Source organism: Manacus candei, unplaced genomic scaffold, assembly GCF_025592945.1.
Source record: "Manacus candei isolate 608988 ecotype Guabito, Panama unplaced genomic scaffold, ASM2559294v1 h1tg000067l, whole genome shotgun sequence".
NCBI classification, from domain to species: Eukaryota; Metazoa; Chordata; class Aves; order Passeriformes; family Pipridae; genus Manacus; species Manacus candei.
The window spans coordinates 7,975,507-7,992,693 of record NW_026138115.1 but is presented as its reverse complement, the minus strand read 5'-3'; the positions used below and the strand labels follow the sequence as shown (position 1 = coordinate 7,992,693).

Below are 17,187 nucleotides of genomic sequence, written 5' to 3'. Positions count from 1 at the left end.
ATACAGAGGCTGAAACTGAATACACATGAAGAGCAATAAAAAAAAAGAAAAGTTACAAAAATATAAGGAACACAGACTCTCTAACTAGATCAATGGAAAAACCTTGGAACTGCACAGTAGATGTTAGCAGCATGCTCATCCCAAATGCAGGTTAGGTGTCTTTTTTGGCTAAAATCTCCATTTTGCTAAAAATTCTCTGCACATTCTCAAACAAAAAAAAAAAATCTATTTTTCTGCCTCCACATATCAAATTCAAACTGAGTTGCAGTCCTTATAATATTTCGGAACTTATAGTCTTTACTGGCAACAGAAGATGTCATTACTAAGCCTAGAGTCTGAGAAGAGCTTAAATACAGAAAAGAACTAAAAGTACTCTAGTTGTGCCAAAGGTCACATAGCATTAAGGTCTGTTATCAATCTGACACACAGGGTGAAAGTAAACACCTTCTTTTAAAGATCTTACCACTGTCCATTACATGAGATAAAGCATAAGCTGAATGAGGGTTATTATGTAGTAGGATTTCAAGTTTTTAAAAAAAATAATATCACATTATTTCCTCAAAAATTAACTAAAAAATAAGCTAAACTACATTAATCAACACCTGAAAAGTAAGAGCAGCATTCATAGAGAAATTTTCTTCTTTACAAGAGGAAAGCTTTGATTAAGTGAAGAAACTGGAATAAATACCAGAAAAAGAAGAGAATGTGGAACTGCATAATAGCTAAAAAATATTGCCACCTATTAGTTGTCTTACAGTTTACCAGAAAATTTGGTCCAGAACTTAAGGCAGAAGGCAGTTTAAGTCACGGTTTGCATAAATAAATTCCTTATCTTCATTTCTAAAGCAAATGGAAAGGGTACAAAAAAAAAAAAATCAACCAACCTTACCTGACTATTCTTTTCCATCAGGTCATTGATAGTTTCATTTTGTTTTTCCGTCTCACGACTCAGTTTCTTACATTTCAACTTCCACTGGCGGATGGCTTCCTGTGCTCTCGCCTTCAAATCTTCTCTTTTTTTCTCAGTCTCAAGCCTGAGTGCCTCTGAGTGCTTGAATTCAGAGAGACACCGTTCTGCTTCTTTGGTACTTTCTTCGACCTGTTGAGCTAACTCAGAAGACTGGAGTTCAGTTTGTCTACACCTATTCTCACAAGCCTTGTAGCAATTCTGTATCTCCTTTAGCTGGTCCAGCATTTTTTCCTGCTGCTTCTCCTTGTTTTCCAGGTCAGACGTTAACACCTGGAATCAGCATAAAAAAATACAAACATTCTGACTCCAAAGATATGCAGTATGAAACCTTATCAAACAACATACAGCAATGTTAAATTACATTTCTATCTAAAATATGAATAGCATAAAAGATCTGCTTGACTATGAAGGAAAGCCCTGTTAGCCCAGAGAATCTCCACCTCTGCAACGGTGAAGAATTAATTTCAAGATGAAGTAAAATATATAGTTACTCTATCCTTCCTTCATTTGTTCTTCTTCTGGTTGTTCTTGTTATTTTTCTGTATTATAGGTTTTAGATGGAGTCATTGACCATATGTTACACACTACACAAATAAGAAATAAACCAAAGATTAAAATGGAAGAAGACGAATGTAAGCAGACGAGAGGAAAAAAGAAAACTGGCAAGGAAACAATAGTATTCATCACACCCAAAGTAATCTACAGTATATGAGCTAGTTGTTACTCAGTTTTATGCTGGTTGCCTTTATGAAAGCAACATGCTGAATAAGGGTATATTTGAAAGCACTGAATACAAAGAGAATCCAGCTGCTTGGTAGATGTTTCTAGAACAAAGTGCAAAGATGTTTGAACCATTAATTTTAAAAATAACAAGTGCTGCCTTTCTCAAATTACATTTTTCAGGACTCAATCAACTCAGGAAAAATATTCTTCATAAACCTTCTGCAAGGACATTTTCAGAAATCAGCTATTGAAGCTACACTAGCAAAACTGTATTTTACTAAGATCATCATGTAGAAATTCATATAAGTGTTCTGTATTTTGGTTCTATTTAGACTGTTTTCATACCATTCAATATTTTCATTAATTATATAGATGAATTTGATGGACCTGATCTATAGTGAAAAATATTATCAAGCTTCAAGGGACTGAATACTTGAGAACAGGATTAGATTTCAGAATGACTGAATAAAATTGCACATATAGACTAAAATAAACAGGTTGTAATTCAGAAGAGACAAGGGAAAAGTACTTTGCCTAGAAAAGAATAAGCAACTTTACAGATGCATGGAGAATAACTATTTAGATAAAGATCCTTCCACGAGGTTGGGGGAGGGAGGGAGACTTGGGTTTGTTGGTTGGGGCTCCTTCTTAGTTGGTTTGTTGGATTTGTTTTATTTATTGAAAACCAGGCCATCACCTCCTGGGAGGCAGTAAATTGTACCAATCTTTTCAGGATGGTATTTGCTGTGCTGAAAAGACAACTGCACGTGCACTCTTGCATGTGACAGATCGTGGTCAAAAAATACAGACAGGAAGGGACTGATGCTATAAACCAAGAACAATTCATCCATCTGGCTACGTGTACCCATGCTGCAAAGCAGGAGTAGGATTATCCACTGGACAGTCACTTGCTTATCTGTAGGATGAACATTCCTGCTCTAAGACACAACTTAGATACAGATAACAAAACAATAGGTAAAGTTTATGGAATAGTTGGGAGAAAATGTTACGCAGGTGGCAAAATAAAACAGGAGTCTTTTTAGATTTATGGTTCTATACATTAGAAAAAACTCCACGTGTATTCTTCTTCACTGTTATTTTAAACTGCATTTTTGAGCTCATCAGGCAAAATTACCAGGTCTAACCTTGTAAAAAGTCTTGATTCATAAGACAAAACAACCAACCAAAAAAAAGCTCACAAGCTACAATTTTAATCAAAACAAGCTTAATTTCCAATGAAAATATAGATTATAATACTTCTTTAAAGATAAAGATATAAACTGAGTATAGCAGAAGTTCGAAACAGCCTGATAAAATACAGTCAGATTTACCCTTCAACAGATTTTCTAAAATGGGGCATCATTTCTTCAATCGTGATTATAAATAACATTATCACTTCCCATTTTGTGTCTTTCTGGAGGCACCATAGAGGATATCAGCCTAAACTGATGTACTGCTCAGCTCTGCATCATTAAAAAATACTTATTTATATACAATTCCCCCAGAGAATACAGTTCATTAGTAGAAGTACAGCCCCCAGAGGCTTTTTACTGAAATGAGTCTAAGCTTAAACACAAAAAACAATGTTCAATTAACTATAAACATTCATGTAATTGTGTAGAAGCAAATCAATCTCCAATTTATTGATTTATAGTATAATAAAAAAAGTGGAACATTTGTTTTAGTTACTTACTTTGAAGCGCAACTAATTTATCAATATGAGCTACTTGCATGAGGAGGAAAAATTAATTTTGACACAGATGTACCAATATAAATGTGAATTTTAATGTTTTATTTTTACAATATGTGTAAATATGATAGATCTTAGCAAATAGTTTGCACTTTCCTTAGAAAAGTTAAGCCAGCACAGACCCAATAGTTGAAATCAGCAGCAAAGCAAGTCAAAATTTCCTGCAGCCTTCTCTGCAAAGCAAGAGGATAGAGAAACAGAGGGCCTCCACATTCTTATCTTTAAGAGCATACTTCAAACCTCACTGTCTATGTACAGAGTTTAGCTGTCTACAAAACCCAAAGATTATGATCGTGCCTTTTGGTTCCTGAAAAAATCTCAACACACAATCCCAATTTCTAGGTATGTTGTGAAAAAAAAATAAAAAAGCAGGATGACTATTTACAATTTTCAAAGTAACATTTCTAACAGAACATTTATAGACAAGCGATCACCTCACTATTTGTCATTACCTGCCTACACATATCAACCTTGTGGTTGATTTGAAGCAACCCTTTACAACAATGAAAGCCATTAGAACCATTTTAAAGCATGTTGTTTTCATTTAATGACTGGGTCAGTAGAGCCTACCTTGCTAAATATGATATCCCTTTCAGACAAACACTACTCAGAAAATGACTGATCACTGGTTCTTGTGGAATTTTATTATCAGCAAAGAGTAAGTAGTTAATACAACACATAAAACTCCATTAAGCATACTACATATTTTTAGTCCCTAATTTTGACCTTATGAGAATTAAGACTGATTTGTTAGCAAGAAGTAGTTAAGCAAATTGCTGTTGTCATTGGGACAACATCATACTTGGCAGTGGTGTGTTGTGAAAGTATGACCTTGCAATTTCATTTCACAATGATGATCTTATAAACTTCAGCTTTTAATTTCTTTCTAAACAATCTTTACAACTAAAAAAACCTGTTAATTAAGCTAATGCATAGCATCACATTTTTCAATTTTAGCATACTTTCAAAAAATAATATATAAAATTTTAATGAAGTAAATGCTATGTGCCTACTCTCTTAAGTTTGCCAAGACCTTCAGTCTTGAAAGGTACCCATTTTCTCTTAAAATAACAAAGTATCTTGCACAAAACATTTATATCTGCATCCTACTATGGATGCACATATGGTCATTCTTGAATATTGGAATAACACCTGGAGTAAGGAGGTAACTGTTTCCCTATCACATATTATATCATTTGTATACAGACATCTGCCAGAGTTCCAATTCTGTTTCCCTTCAACCTTTTAGTCCTCATTTTCCTTTCAGAAACTCAGACTCTCAGTTGTAAAGTGAATTAAAAATGCATGCAGACAATACATCATAAAATTTTGTCATTAATGTCATCACGGCTAGGCTTTGCGAACAAAGATTTGGGACAGGCTCTATCCACATTTGTTACAAACACACTGGTGGCTAAAAAGGCCAATACAAGATAGACATGTTCGATTGCAAAAGGCACTGCAGAAAGACTCCTTAGGTGGTATATTCTGCAAGATACGGTTCTTTCTGTGTTGTCTCTTCTCCTCAAGAGTGATCCTGCGTGCTTTCTCAAAGGAAGCAGCAGCATTATAAATGGTGTGTCTCCAGACCTCCTGACTGGAGGCCAGAGTAGTTATGTTGATCAATATGGCCAAGGCTGAGATGTTGTTTCAGGGAGTCCTTGTATCTTTTCTTCAGGGCTCCTCTCATGTGGCAGCCGGTGGCAAGTTCACCATAAAGCAAGATCTCAGGGAGGCGGTGGTCCTTCATCCTGGAGACGTGCCCTGCCCATCGCAGCTGTGTTCTCATCAACATGGCCTCAATACTTGTGACTGCTGCTTGTTCTAGAACAGATGTATTGGTCACATAATCTGACCAGTGGATATTTAGGATTGTACGGAGGCAGCGTTGATGGAAGCATTCTAGGAGACGCAGGTGGTGGCAATAGATGACCCATGATTCAGATCCATATAAGAGAGTAGACAACACTATGGCTCTGTAAACACTGATCTTGTACTTTTCTTCAAATGTTTCTTTCACCATACTCTCTTATGAAGCTTTCCAAAAGCACTGTATGCCTTTGCTAACCTGTTGTCTATCTCCCCGTCAATCTTACCATCTGAGGAGATGAGGCTACCTAGGTAATTAAACTGCTGGACTGATTCGAGCTCTGATTGGCCAATGGTGATATGGGGATGATGAAAGACTTTCTGAGGTGAATAGAGTTGGTGCAAGAATGCAGCCTTATTTCACACCATTGGTTATTAGAAAGGGCTCAGAAAGTGCATTGCCATATCTGACTTGGCCGCGCTGATCCACATGAAGTGAGATGATCATTTTAAGGAACTTGGGGGGACAACCTAAACATTCCAAAATCTGCCACAGACCTTTTCTGCTCACAGTATCAAAAGCCTTGGTGAGATCAACAAAGGTTACATAGAGACCCTTATTCTGTTCCCTACACTTCTCTTGCATATCATTAATGTAAGACACATAGTTTGACGGCTTCCTTTGCCAAGCTGTTTGTATGTACATTCCACTGCAGCCGTGGCCAGGGCAGTACTGAATACAAGTTCAGCACAGGCTGAAACTCAGACAGATGCTGGGTCAGGGACTGGGAGGAACCCACTCTGGTATTATAATCAAATGTTGCACCACAGGGTTCTCATTATTTTTTTTGCTGGTTTGTTTGGGAGGTTGCATTAAGGGTGAAATACTGTGTTACTTGTCAGAAAGGAGTTGCCCTTCATTAGGATGACATAGCAGGGAGAAGAGAAAGTACATAGCACTAAATGACAAATAAATTAAATACCTAACACAACAAACATAAGTTTGCTCTCAGCCTCCAGAGTTGTGGGATTTGAGGGAACTGGTCAAAGAGAAACACCAGTCCTGATCACAGACTACACCTTAACCCAGCTTCCAGGTCTCTTCAGATTTACAGTGCCTAGAGTTGTGTTAGTGCTAAAGAAATTGGAATTATCAAAGATCTCAGTCTCCATCTTTGTTTTGAGAACATTTTTAAACTTTGTGCTGAAAGTTGTAAGCAGGTCTATGTCCAGTGGAATGAGTCTGAAGATATCGTCTTCAGTTCTGAAGTTTGGACAATGAGCTCAGTGTCACAACCATGTCTATGCACATATTGATGGTGGTTCCCCACGATACAGTTGTGCCCTGAGCCTTGCAGGCTGCCCTTTTACTATGGCAGGAGAATTTGGCAGAGTGATGCTTACTTTAGACCCTGCAGAATACCCTAATTTTCACACTTCTATCTTGGAATTACCCTTCTAGGCAATTCAGAATGTAAATATTTTAAGGATTTCTCCATGACAAGAATACAGAGATGTGGGGTGTTTTGGAGTTGTTTGCTGGAGGGTTTTTTTGTTTGTTCTAATATTAATCCAATTTTCTTTTTCTCAATTGTTATCGTAGTTAACAAGACTGAAATAATCTAAGAGAAAGGACAAGCAATTTCAGGAGATTGCACTCATTAGGAAAAAAGAGAAAAAACTACATTCCTTGGACACTTGAGTTTCCCTTCCAAGTGGCAAATTACTAAGCACCTGTGATTCCAAAAAAATTCTATACAGATGACAAATGCTGACCTTACAGATTAAACACTTCAGATTCCAAGGAGTATCCAGTGTCTTCTGTGGCTCAAGGTCAGTCACACAGAGAACTCAGTGAGCTTCTCTAGATGCAACAGAAGTATGATAATATTATGTGACATACATTATAACAGTATGGATGAAGGTTCTCCTGACAGAAGCAACCCAGGATATTCAGGACATTTTGTTGGTAAAATATATTGCGTATATATACAGCAATTGTTAGCATACTTTGCATTGTGATTACTTCAGAAGAAAAACTGATTGTGGTATATTATCTCTTCTCAATCTTTACACAAGATGATTCTGGGTCTCAGTTTTTCTAATCTGATTATTTTCATAGTTTCACTGCTAACAGAACCAAGGGAAGGTATTAGAATATTCATGTCAACTAATTCACCCCCAATATAACATCAAATACTCTCCTCCTGGCTTTAATATCTGAAGATCTTTATAAGAGATAATTATTTTTGTGGAACAGTTAAAAAATGTCATTAAGATTAGCTACTAAATCCTGGGAGTACAGCATATTAATGCTCCAGAGATCTAAATGCAAGTACCAATTACAAAGTTTGTATGAGCCCTCAGACTACAACACTGCCACAGACATTTCAGTTGAGAGGCTCTGGCTAGAGTTGACACAGAACAGAAATGATGAACAAACTCAGATGCAACATTTGCCCCAGGTAAAACAGTTGTGCATCTAGTTTTCTACAGATCCAATATCCCAGCATGTAATCTAGCTTTCAACTTTCATAAGAAACTGGAGGCAGAGAAAGAGAACAACATTTTCCAGTTATAGACTAGTTATTTACCTGAAGTGTAAACTAATCACTACAGGCACAAAACATGTGATTACTACCATTCTAGAAACTCCTGCAGTTTGGACTTCTAGTCCCTAGTTTGACTACTCATATCATACTCTTGCCCTGTTTTTGACACCCAATTTAAAACTAAAATCACCACAAACTACAAAACAAAATTCATCCTAGGTATAGAAAACACTACATAGAGAGTATTCAGTATACAATTTCTTAAAACTCACGTGAACAATTAAAATGCAAGTGAGGACCACTCATTTGCTACAGTTTACAGAACAAGTGCCTTATATCACAGCTATGTGCAAACATTCTACACCGGTAGGAATACAGAAAGTCACATTTCACCCCACCATACTAATTGGATCAGTCACCTAAAGTGGATCTATATGTCTTTTTCTCCCTCATTTCTTTTTGGTGCCCTGTACCTCAGCAGTACAGCCACCAGATTGTAATGCTATGCAATCATACTACTGTCATTGGGAATGCTTTCAACAATTAATTATTGAACCTAATTATTCTCTAACTAATTTTTCCAAATACAGACCCCCAGATACTAATTTATTATCACAATCTGATCTGCATCTCTTGCAAAACAATGTATCTAACCACTAGGAACCACTAATCCAGAAGATTTAGATTTTTCATGCAAGTATAACTTCTGTGAATTGAATAATCAAAGACAGATACATCCAATCAGTCAAAAGGTACATTCATTCAGTAAAAAGTATGCTGCACAAAATCAATTTCTTTAAGTGATGGCTTCTCTATATTTTTCCAAAGCTTGAACTGCTAATCTTCCTGAAAGATAACATCATACAAGATACACCAAAACCATCTTTCCCCCCCCCAGGTTGATATGTGATTTTAGAGAGAAAGTTCATCAAAGCAAATAGCATCTGTTCATTTTAGATCTATCTGGAGCACTATTGCAGTATTTGAACATTGACATGGCAATACAGGCTGGTCTGCAGAAGTACTGATTTCTTATATTTTGTAAGATATCTTTAAATTTAGAAAATAGTTACTTATTGATTTTCAGAAACCTTAATTGGCTTGTATAATGACAATAACTGGCTAACAGTTTCATCTGTAGAAGAAAAGAAAAGTCATAAAATGAATTTTAATGAGAATACAAATCAATATTCATAAGACTGAAAGACATATTACTGAAGAATTCTAATATTATATAAACACATCAATAATTTTCCCTCAGAAAATCTGAAATATTTTAACAAACTGACTGTACTAAGACCTTATTAGAATGAAGAGGTAGAAAATCAAACAATTTCACAGGCATAAGAGTCTAAAACCACTTATGCAGAAAGTAGGGTATTGCATCCTTATAATTCGTGCACTTCATTTATTTCTTAGTCATAATAATTAGATCATAATAGTCAACCATAACAGCCCAATATCTATACAGTTTCATGCAGAAAAGTGTATTTAAGATAGTTGTATACATTTGCAAGATCTCACAGCTGTATGCTCACATAAACAACAATAACTGAAATAAAATGTTTCTCTATTAAATTTAAAAATTAATTTAAGATTGAACTCACTTCTAAACATGAGTTTAAGAATACATTTTAACCTTTTCATCCTCTCTATTTTACATCACATTGTGATTTTATGGCAACTGTTGGGGACTAAATGAACAACACATAACTCAAATTGTTGAAAACAATGACATTTAAATAAATCAAAAGAAATTTCTAGTATCACATCTACATCAGAGGCAAGTGCAGTTAGATCCTCCCATTAAACAAAGATAAATTACACCAAAGTCAAACATGACTGGTCACTTCCAACTGGGAATCAGACTATCTGAGAGGAGCAGCTGTTAGAAGAGCTTGACAAAATGCTTTGTTAGAACACGAGTTTAGAAATTCACATCCTTGCACTCCTTGATGTCTCATTAAAAGAAAAACACACTAGCTATTTTCCTGTTACTGCCTCTGTAGGAGAAAGGCAGTGGGAAGCAGATAAGAAGAACAAAGTATTTTCTGTTGAGAAAATGAGGGAAGTCAAAGATTTCTAACTCAGAGCAATGACAATGACCCCGACTGAGCACTCTCACATGAGTATTTTCAGAGCAGGAAATTAGTATTAGAAAATCATTCTGACTCTTAAGAAAGCATGTTCTACAAGCAGAATTTTAAAGTAATTGGTTTTCTGTGGGTTTTTATTCCACAATTCCTGCCTCCAAAGTAATTGGAATTTCTCAGGCCCCACAAACCAAAAATACAGAATGGTTTGGGTTAGTCTGGAGTTTATAGGCCAGCTATAATACCAATGCTGATGGGCACCAGGAAACGAGTTCTGCTTGTTTTACCCTCTATAGAAGCACTTGAGGCCTTTTTAAACCTATTCAATGAACAAATTTCATAAAGCATGTAGGAACTTATTTCGAGATTGCAACTTTTTCCAAATGTAATTTGATGTACTACTTTCATTCAAATCAGCACAGGAGTTGACAAGGTAAAAAAGCAGTAGAAGTAAACTGAACAGTACAGTCCTGTAAATCTATGAAAACACCAAAAAATAAATTCCGACATTTGAATTTCCAAAGTGATATGACATCATTTCAAAGTATCCTCACCAGAAAAATAAATACAAATTACAAACCCCTTGCTTACAGAATGCCCCAATACGAGCACAATAAAATGTTAAGTCCTTGAATACTGAAATAATACACACACTTTTGAAAACAACCTCATTTCTCTGACAGTCATGAGAGAGAAGAAAATAGTTACTGTTCAGGCATCTTACTACTAATGACAAATCTAGACGAGATCAAAAAATACAGAAATCTCCCATCTTAAAAAAAAGGCTACTACCTACTTAGATTTAATTTTGCGGTAAAAGTCTTCTAACTAAAATTCCAGTACCAAAGACTGCTTTTATTCTTTTCACAGAGAATCACTTTAAATAGTATTGCTTATCAAACATAAGAACACTAATACATATAATAATAATTACATTACTGTATTGCATTTAATTGATTAAAAAAGAGAAACTGTAATCTGCTTTTGTTACTCTACTGCACTGTCTTGTAGACCAAGGCATCTGAGTTTTTGAAGTTAAACTTTAGTTCTGAAGCATGATGGTATGGAGAATAAGGAAATAAGTACTGCCTTATAAAAGTAATTCCAAAACCCATTATTAACGATAACTGCTGATAAAAATCAGATCACCTTTTCTTTGCACATGGGAAAGAAGTAATCCAAACCATGAAATCATGGGCAATAGCAAATACCTTTTTTGGTATTAAGATGGAAGAGAATAAAACTCTGCAAACTCAAATGACTTTTCAAAGTTATTTACACAATAAAGAAGACCACGACAGTAACTCCTAGTTTGAAAGATTAATCCCTAATCTATCATCTAATGTTAAACAGATGAAAAATTATAAAAAAAAAACACCGTCAAACAAAAAGCAACAAAACCAAACTTACCTGTATGTGCATTACAAGCTGTGCTTTCTCCTTGTCCTTACGCTCTATGCATCTCTTTAGTTCTTCTACCTCTGACATTACAGCATTATGATTCAGTTTTGCTTTAAGTTCCAAAATATGTTTCTCCAGATCTTGCTTCTCTCTCTCGTATCTTTCAGCTACTGTAAAACAGCAAGAACAGAGCAACAGACTCAGTAGAAACACTGACTTGTGGTAAATTAATTTTATCTCATTTCTCTTTTGGCAATTTTCTTCTCTACTTGAGACTATTCTATAACTATTGATTTTGACCAAAATACATAAAAACAGCTATACCTGTGTCATAACCTCATAACCTTTTACTGAATCAGACAGTATTTTTCAGTCATTTTATAGGGGTATTCCACTCTTACACACACACACACCCCCCCACACACACACCCCTTACCCCAGCTCCCGCAAAAAACAAAACCACCCAAAACCCCAACAAAATTTAATAAAATAAAATAGGACGGAAAAAACAATGGAGAAGTTCTGATGTAAATGAAATTTGGCCATAAGCTTCAAGGCCAAGATTTTATCCCATCAGAGTAACACCTCCTGATTTGGAAGTCACATTATCTGTGAATTTTATGTCTGAATCCTAAAAGTCTAAGACTAAGCTATAAATTCCTTCAACCAGAAATTCAAAGGTCTTTATTCATAGACAACTACTAGAGGCATAAAAAAAATAAATCTCCATTTGTCTTCTTCCCTTGTATCTTTGAAAAAACAAAAATAACACAGTAAGGTAAAACATAATTGTAAAAATTATATAAATATATGCAGACATCTTAATAGCTCCAGTACATTTTTTTTCTTCATATTTTTACAACCACCTTGATTTATTATTATATAATTAATGGGAAAATTAAAACATGTTCTCATTAACATGAAAGGTATATTGTTTCAAGTAAATTGACTTTTCAGTAGAACATTAACTCGATTGGAGAAAAACAATTGAAATTATTATTTTGTGTTACATTTCTGAAGCTCAGCCATGTACATGATCTAGTCAATTTGCAGTGCTCTGTATAAGAGTTGTAAAACAGGGAGTCAGAGTGCTATTTTAAAAATCAAGATAATGCTGTAGCTGAAGTATTAAAATACAAAAATAAGTCATTAGCCAAACCAATTAAACATTCACATAAACACTGGACTTGGACACTATTCCTGTATTATCTTGAGTAATACATTTCCATGCTAATAAGGAGAAAGATAAAGACTTTCTCTAATGCCTTTCTGATTATGTTTGAAAAGTTTAAATACAGATAGATAACTAACAATTAAGTTAAGACCTTGCTAAACTGGTAATTTAAGATGCAATTATATCTTGAAATTGTTTAAAGTATTTTTCTTCCAAACAAAATTATTCCATCTCTAAAACTCTAACATACTACAAACAGAAGCCCTGCCTGCACCATACAGGAAAATTTCCTTAACCACTCAGGAAAATATTGTTCCTTAGAAATTCTACCAGAAAGTCCTCAGCCTTATTAACTACCTAATAAATGACTCGTGCTATGATTTTCAAGATGGCAGAATGAAGGACTGAAATGCAAGGTTTCTGAAAAATTATTAGTTAAAAATAATACAAATGTTTTTCTTCTGTAAAAACACTATCCAGTTTGCTGAAATTGTCTCATCTGTTTTAACCATGCAAATTAAGATATTTAATCCTAAATTAACTATCATTGCTATTTGTCTGTTAATATTCAGGTGCCAATACTTATTAATTTAAATCTGAGGAATTAAGTGGCTGCTTTTGCTGAAACAGTAGAAGAATTAGACTGCAATTCTAAGACAGTTAATGTCCGGTCTTACTAATTTGTAGGCTTCAAGTGCAAAATATAAGTTGTACCTGCTCTAACTCTCCTGTCATCATCTTGTACATCCTGGTAGCTTTGGCGATGCATAGCAGCTTGTGAAATTTGATGTTGCAATTCTACACGGTCTTCTTCTGCTCTCAGAAGTTGGGAACGAAGATCCTCAATCTAAAATGTATGTACAAGTATCAAACGTTTAATAAAAAACAAGAATGAAGGAGCAAACAGCATACTTTTATCAAGCACTGAAAGAAATAATACTACACACAAATAATATTTATAAGTGAATCTTGAGAGTACTGCAGATCGTAAACAAAAAGACAAATTACTTCCTAATTACAGGCCACAAAGTGATTTTTCAAAATGAAAGGAAACATTTTAATTTGTTAATGTTTACCACAGTTGCACATTAATTTCTCTAAACCAAACAAAATGCTACCATAGTATATGTTACAACTGTCTTTTTACATAGCTAGTGAAAATATCACAATATTTGTTGTTGTTAATAAACAATGTATTTTATTTAAATTGTGCTCCTTAAAAATACAATGTATTTATTCTTAACATGCACTGAGCCTTTTAACATTTTTCTTTCTATCATATACAGATATACAAAGAAGGCGTCATGATACAGGAAAATAAAGAAAATAAGACTCGCTAAAATTGAATTGGAGAAAAATACCTCTAATTCTTACTACTCTATATTCCATGCACAGTGAGTTAAATTCAAAGCAGTAATACAGCCAACTCAAACTTCTGCTAGATACACAAGTCAAACAACTAATGCTAAAAGATAAGTATACCAATTGCCCCCTTCCTATTCTAAGTTTAATCATATGTGCATCAATAGCTACTGTTTAGAGGACACTTTAGTTTTTCAGATATTTGCTTATATATTTTTATCACGTTTTAATACAGCAATACAGCAAATACTTCTAGGTCATTCATTTATCTGAATTCACCAATTATAGCATGCACTTTGCATAACAATAATTACTAATATAGAAGTTTTTCTAAAGCACACTATGAAAAGAAGTTACAAATAATGTGTTTATGTACTGAACTACTATGCTACCACTACTATAATTACTATATATGAACATACATACATAAAAGTTTGGAAAGCAGAAAAAGTATAACAAGAGCTCAGTCCACACATTTTTAGACACTTAAACCTGTATCTTCTTTTTTCCCCTCACAAAACAATGTTAGCAGAGTATGAAATAGGAAGATTAAGCAAAAAGACTCAAACATAACCTAATATGAAAACTTTAAGATTTTTACCACGCCAAAGCAGTTACCTGATGCAAAAGAACTTCTCTACTGCCTTCAGATTCACTCAACTTTTTCCGAGACTGCTCCAATTCCTGCTCAAGCTTTCATTTCAGAGGGGGATAAAGATAGAAAAGCAATGTATGTATCATAGCATAAAAAGGTATTTTAAATATTTAATTCTGACATAAATTAATCTATATAAGCATCTATTTAAAACAAAGTATAATATACACAATATTTTTATTTGTCCAAAATCTTAAAGTAAACTTTCATTTTTACAAAATCCCTGCTACATTTATTTAAATTACATGAAGAGAATTTAACTAGTAGTCTATAATTTTTGCACAATATTCTCTATCACATGAAGATACAAAGACACTTGTATTATCCAGAACAAAAAAAGCACAAAAGCAAATTTTTACTGGGTTAAAAGTAAAATAACGGAAGATCAAGTTTCAAAAACATTTTCTCTGGACTTGAAACATACTTTCAAACTCAAAATGAACATTTAGTATTCGAAGACACCTTTGTTACATAGTTTATTCATAGAAGTGTTAAAGATGACATGCATTGGTAGAACTGGTAATTACTAAAATCTGTGTGTTTTCTGTGTTGTACAAGATGATATATTTGAATTATTCTGGAAACAAGATGACTTAAAAATTGAAGTGCCCTGAATTTCATAAAATTAACAGTTTTCCTAAAAACATAATATTAAAACTGTGATAATCAGATATAGTCAAACTTAGGACCATTTGGAAAAAAAACAGAAAGCAAAATCTACAAAATATTTTCTGATTTCTACCATAAATAGTTCAAAGATCCACATGGAAATAAATATAGATTTTGACAGCAGAAATTGTTATTGTTGAGATAGCAATCTCAAAGAGGATGTTGAGAGGTTGGCAAATCGGCAAAGTAAACAAGACCAGCATTAAGGGCATGAAGAGAGCAACATAACAAAAAATACTCCATAAAGGTTTAGCATAAAGGGGTATAACTACAGCCCTAGCATCTTGCTAGAAATACAAGAAATCTTGTTTTCTATGAACAGGAAGAGAGCAATATGGCAACATATTCAGTAAGAGCAATTAATAATAACTATGGTGCAAAATAACCAGCATAAGTTAGTTGCAGAGATGAAGAAAAGACGCACCTCTGAGCTGCTGCAAATAAGCAACAGCAGACTATGTATAAATTTAGAGGCAAATCAGAGAAAGAAATCAAGGATAATCCCCAAGTTATAAATCTGTCTGCCTAGCAGGATGGAAGAGTCATTAGAAGTAACACACTATAACTAAAGAGCTTTGAAAGAGACACAAGTTCAGCATAGCTATATTCACAGTGCCTCTGACACAGAGAAAAACCCAAACCTTGTATTCTTAAAGAGTAAAGTAAGTTTTATCCTGCTGGTTTTTCTGAAAAAGGAAGTATGTACTGTAACAGATGACACTACAAACATTTAAAACCAACCAAAAAGGAAAAAATTAAGTCTTACTTGTTTTTTTTCGCTTTCGTATTTCACAAGTTTGTTTTTCATGAGTTCTTCTGTTTCAGCTGCTTTAGCATCTTGTTTCCTTAAAGCCTTTAGAGGAGAAACATACATTGTAAACTTCATTACAAAGGTTACATTAGCTGTCTTTCTAAGGCTGTTAAAATTAAAAAATCTGCTGACACATTTAAGAAAGAAGATCTAGACAAATGCTGTCTCTCTGCTTCTAGTATTTCCATGTAGAGCCAATGTATATTGTTATGAAAAAATAAATATAAGTCCATGCATACATAAACACACCCATGCAGAGAACAGGGACAAATAAAAAGTCTAAACTAGCACTAACATCCTTCCGACGTATAGAGCTCCAGACGCTTAAGGTTGACCCCAAACACCTTGAGATGAAGGTCTAAAAGGCAGATCCTCTACAGATTAGTTGTGCACATATCAGAGAAGATGGATATATTTTCTAATATAAGGTGTGCATGTTATGAAAAACAATGATACAGTGCACTGTAGTAAAGAAAACATTACCACAAGTTGTGTTGGAACTCAAAAAAAAAAAAAAAGGAAAAGGTTATTTTTATCTGAATCTGGGCAGATGCTTAAAATGCAGTATTACAACTGAATCAACTGAAACATTGCTAATCAAAAGTTATTGACGTTGATGTGCCCTACTTTGACAACAACAACAACAAAAAGCAAACAAAACAAATCCACGAGGACTTTTCCTGTTCCCTCTCAGACTGAGGTATCTAAAACCACATATGTACATCTTGTAAAGTATCTCACAAAAATAATATTGCCTTGAATACCAATTTCAAAATCCTTTCCCTCTGCAAACCAACATTATTTGCAGAACACAGACAATCACTGGCAAAGGAAGCATTAGGCATGACAGACATTAATGACATGTACAATTTGCAACATACATAACCCAAGTTTGGATATCTTAAGCCACAACAATGTCATTGGCATCAGCTGAGAGAGATCAGTAGCCATATACTGATAGTTCACCATGAATTTGATCAACTGTTAATAAATCATGTTCTTTATCCGCACAACATGACCACCTGTCTTTCACACTAGTCACAAATCAATTAATTAGAGAACTTAGCACAAATCTTTTACTTTCATCTCATAATAAAGCATAAGTACACCTATTCCTTTCACAATTCCTTGCTAAAACTACAACAGAACAACAAAAACCATAGCCTGTAGAGAATGAAATGTCTTTTTCCCAGTCTGTTCTTCCCAAGCAGCATTTTC

The 17,187-nt window shown here is 34.4% G+C and overlaps 1 protein-coding gene across 1 annotated transcript in view; it reads right to left on the bottom strand.

Annotated features, from left to right (window-relative positions):
- Positions 1 to 17,187, bottom strand: part of CEP128 (centrosomal protein 128) — a 111,756-nt gene that overhangs the window by 72,490 nt on the left and 22,079 nt on the right. Inside the window, exons 10-14 of the mRNA XM_051806346.1 lie at positions 15,925 to 16,011; positions 14,453 to 14,527; positions 13,187 to 13,319; positions 11,308 to 11,468; positions 890 to 1,240 (exon numbers count right to left, since the gene is read on the bottom strand). Of these exons, the coding sequence (XP_051662306.1) occupies positions 890 to 1,240; positions 11,308 to 11,468; positions 13,187 to 13,319; positions 14,453 to 14,527; positions 15,925 to 16,011 (807 nt within the window). The remainder of the gene's footprint in view (positions 1 to 889; positions 1,241 to 11,307; positions 11,469 to 13,186; positions 13,320 to 14,452; positions 14,528 to 15,924; positions 16,012 to 17,187) is intronic.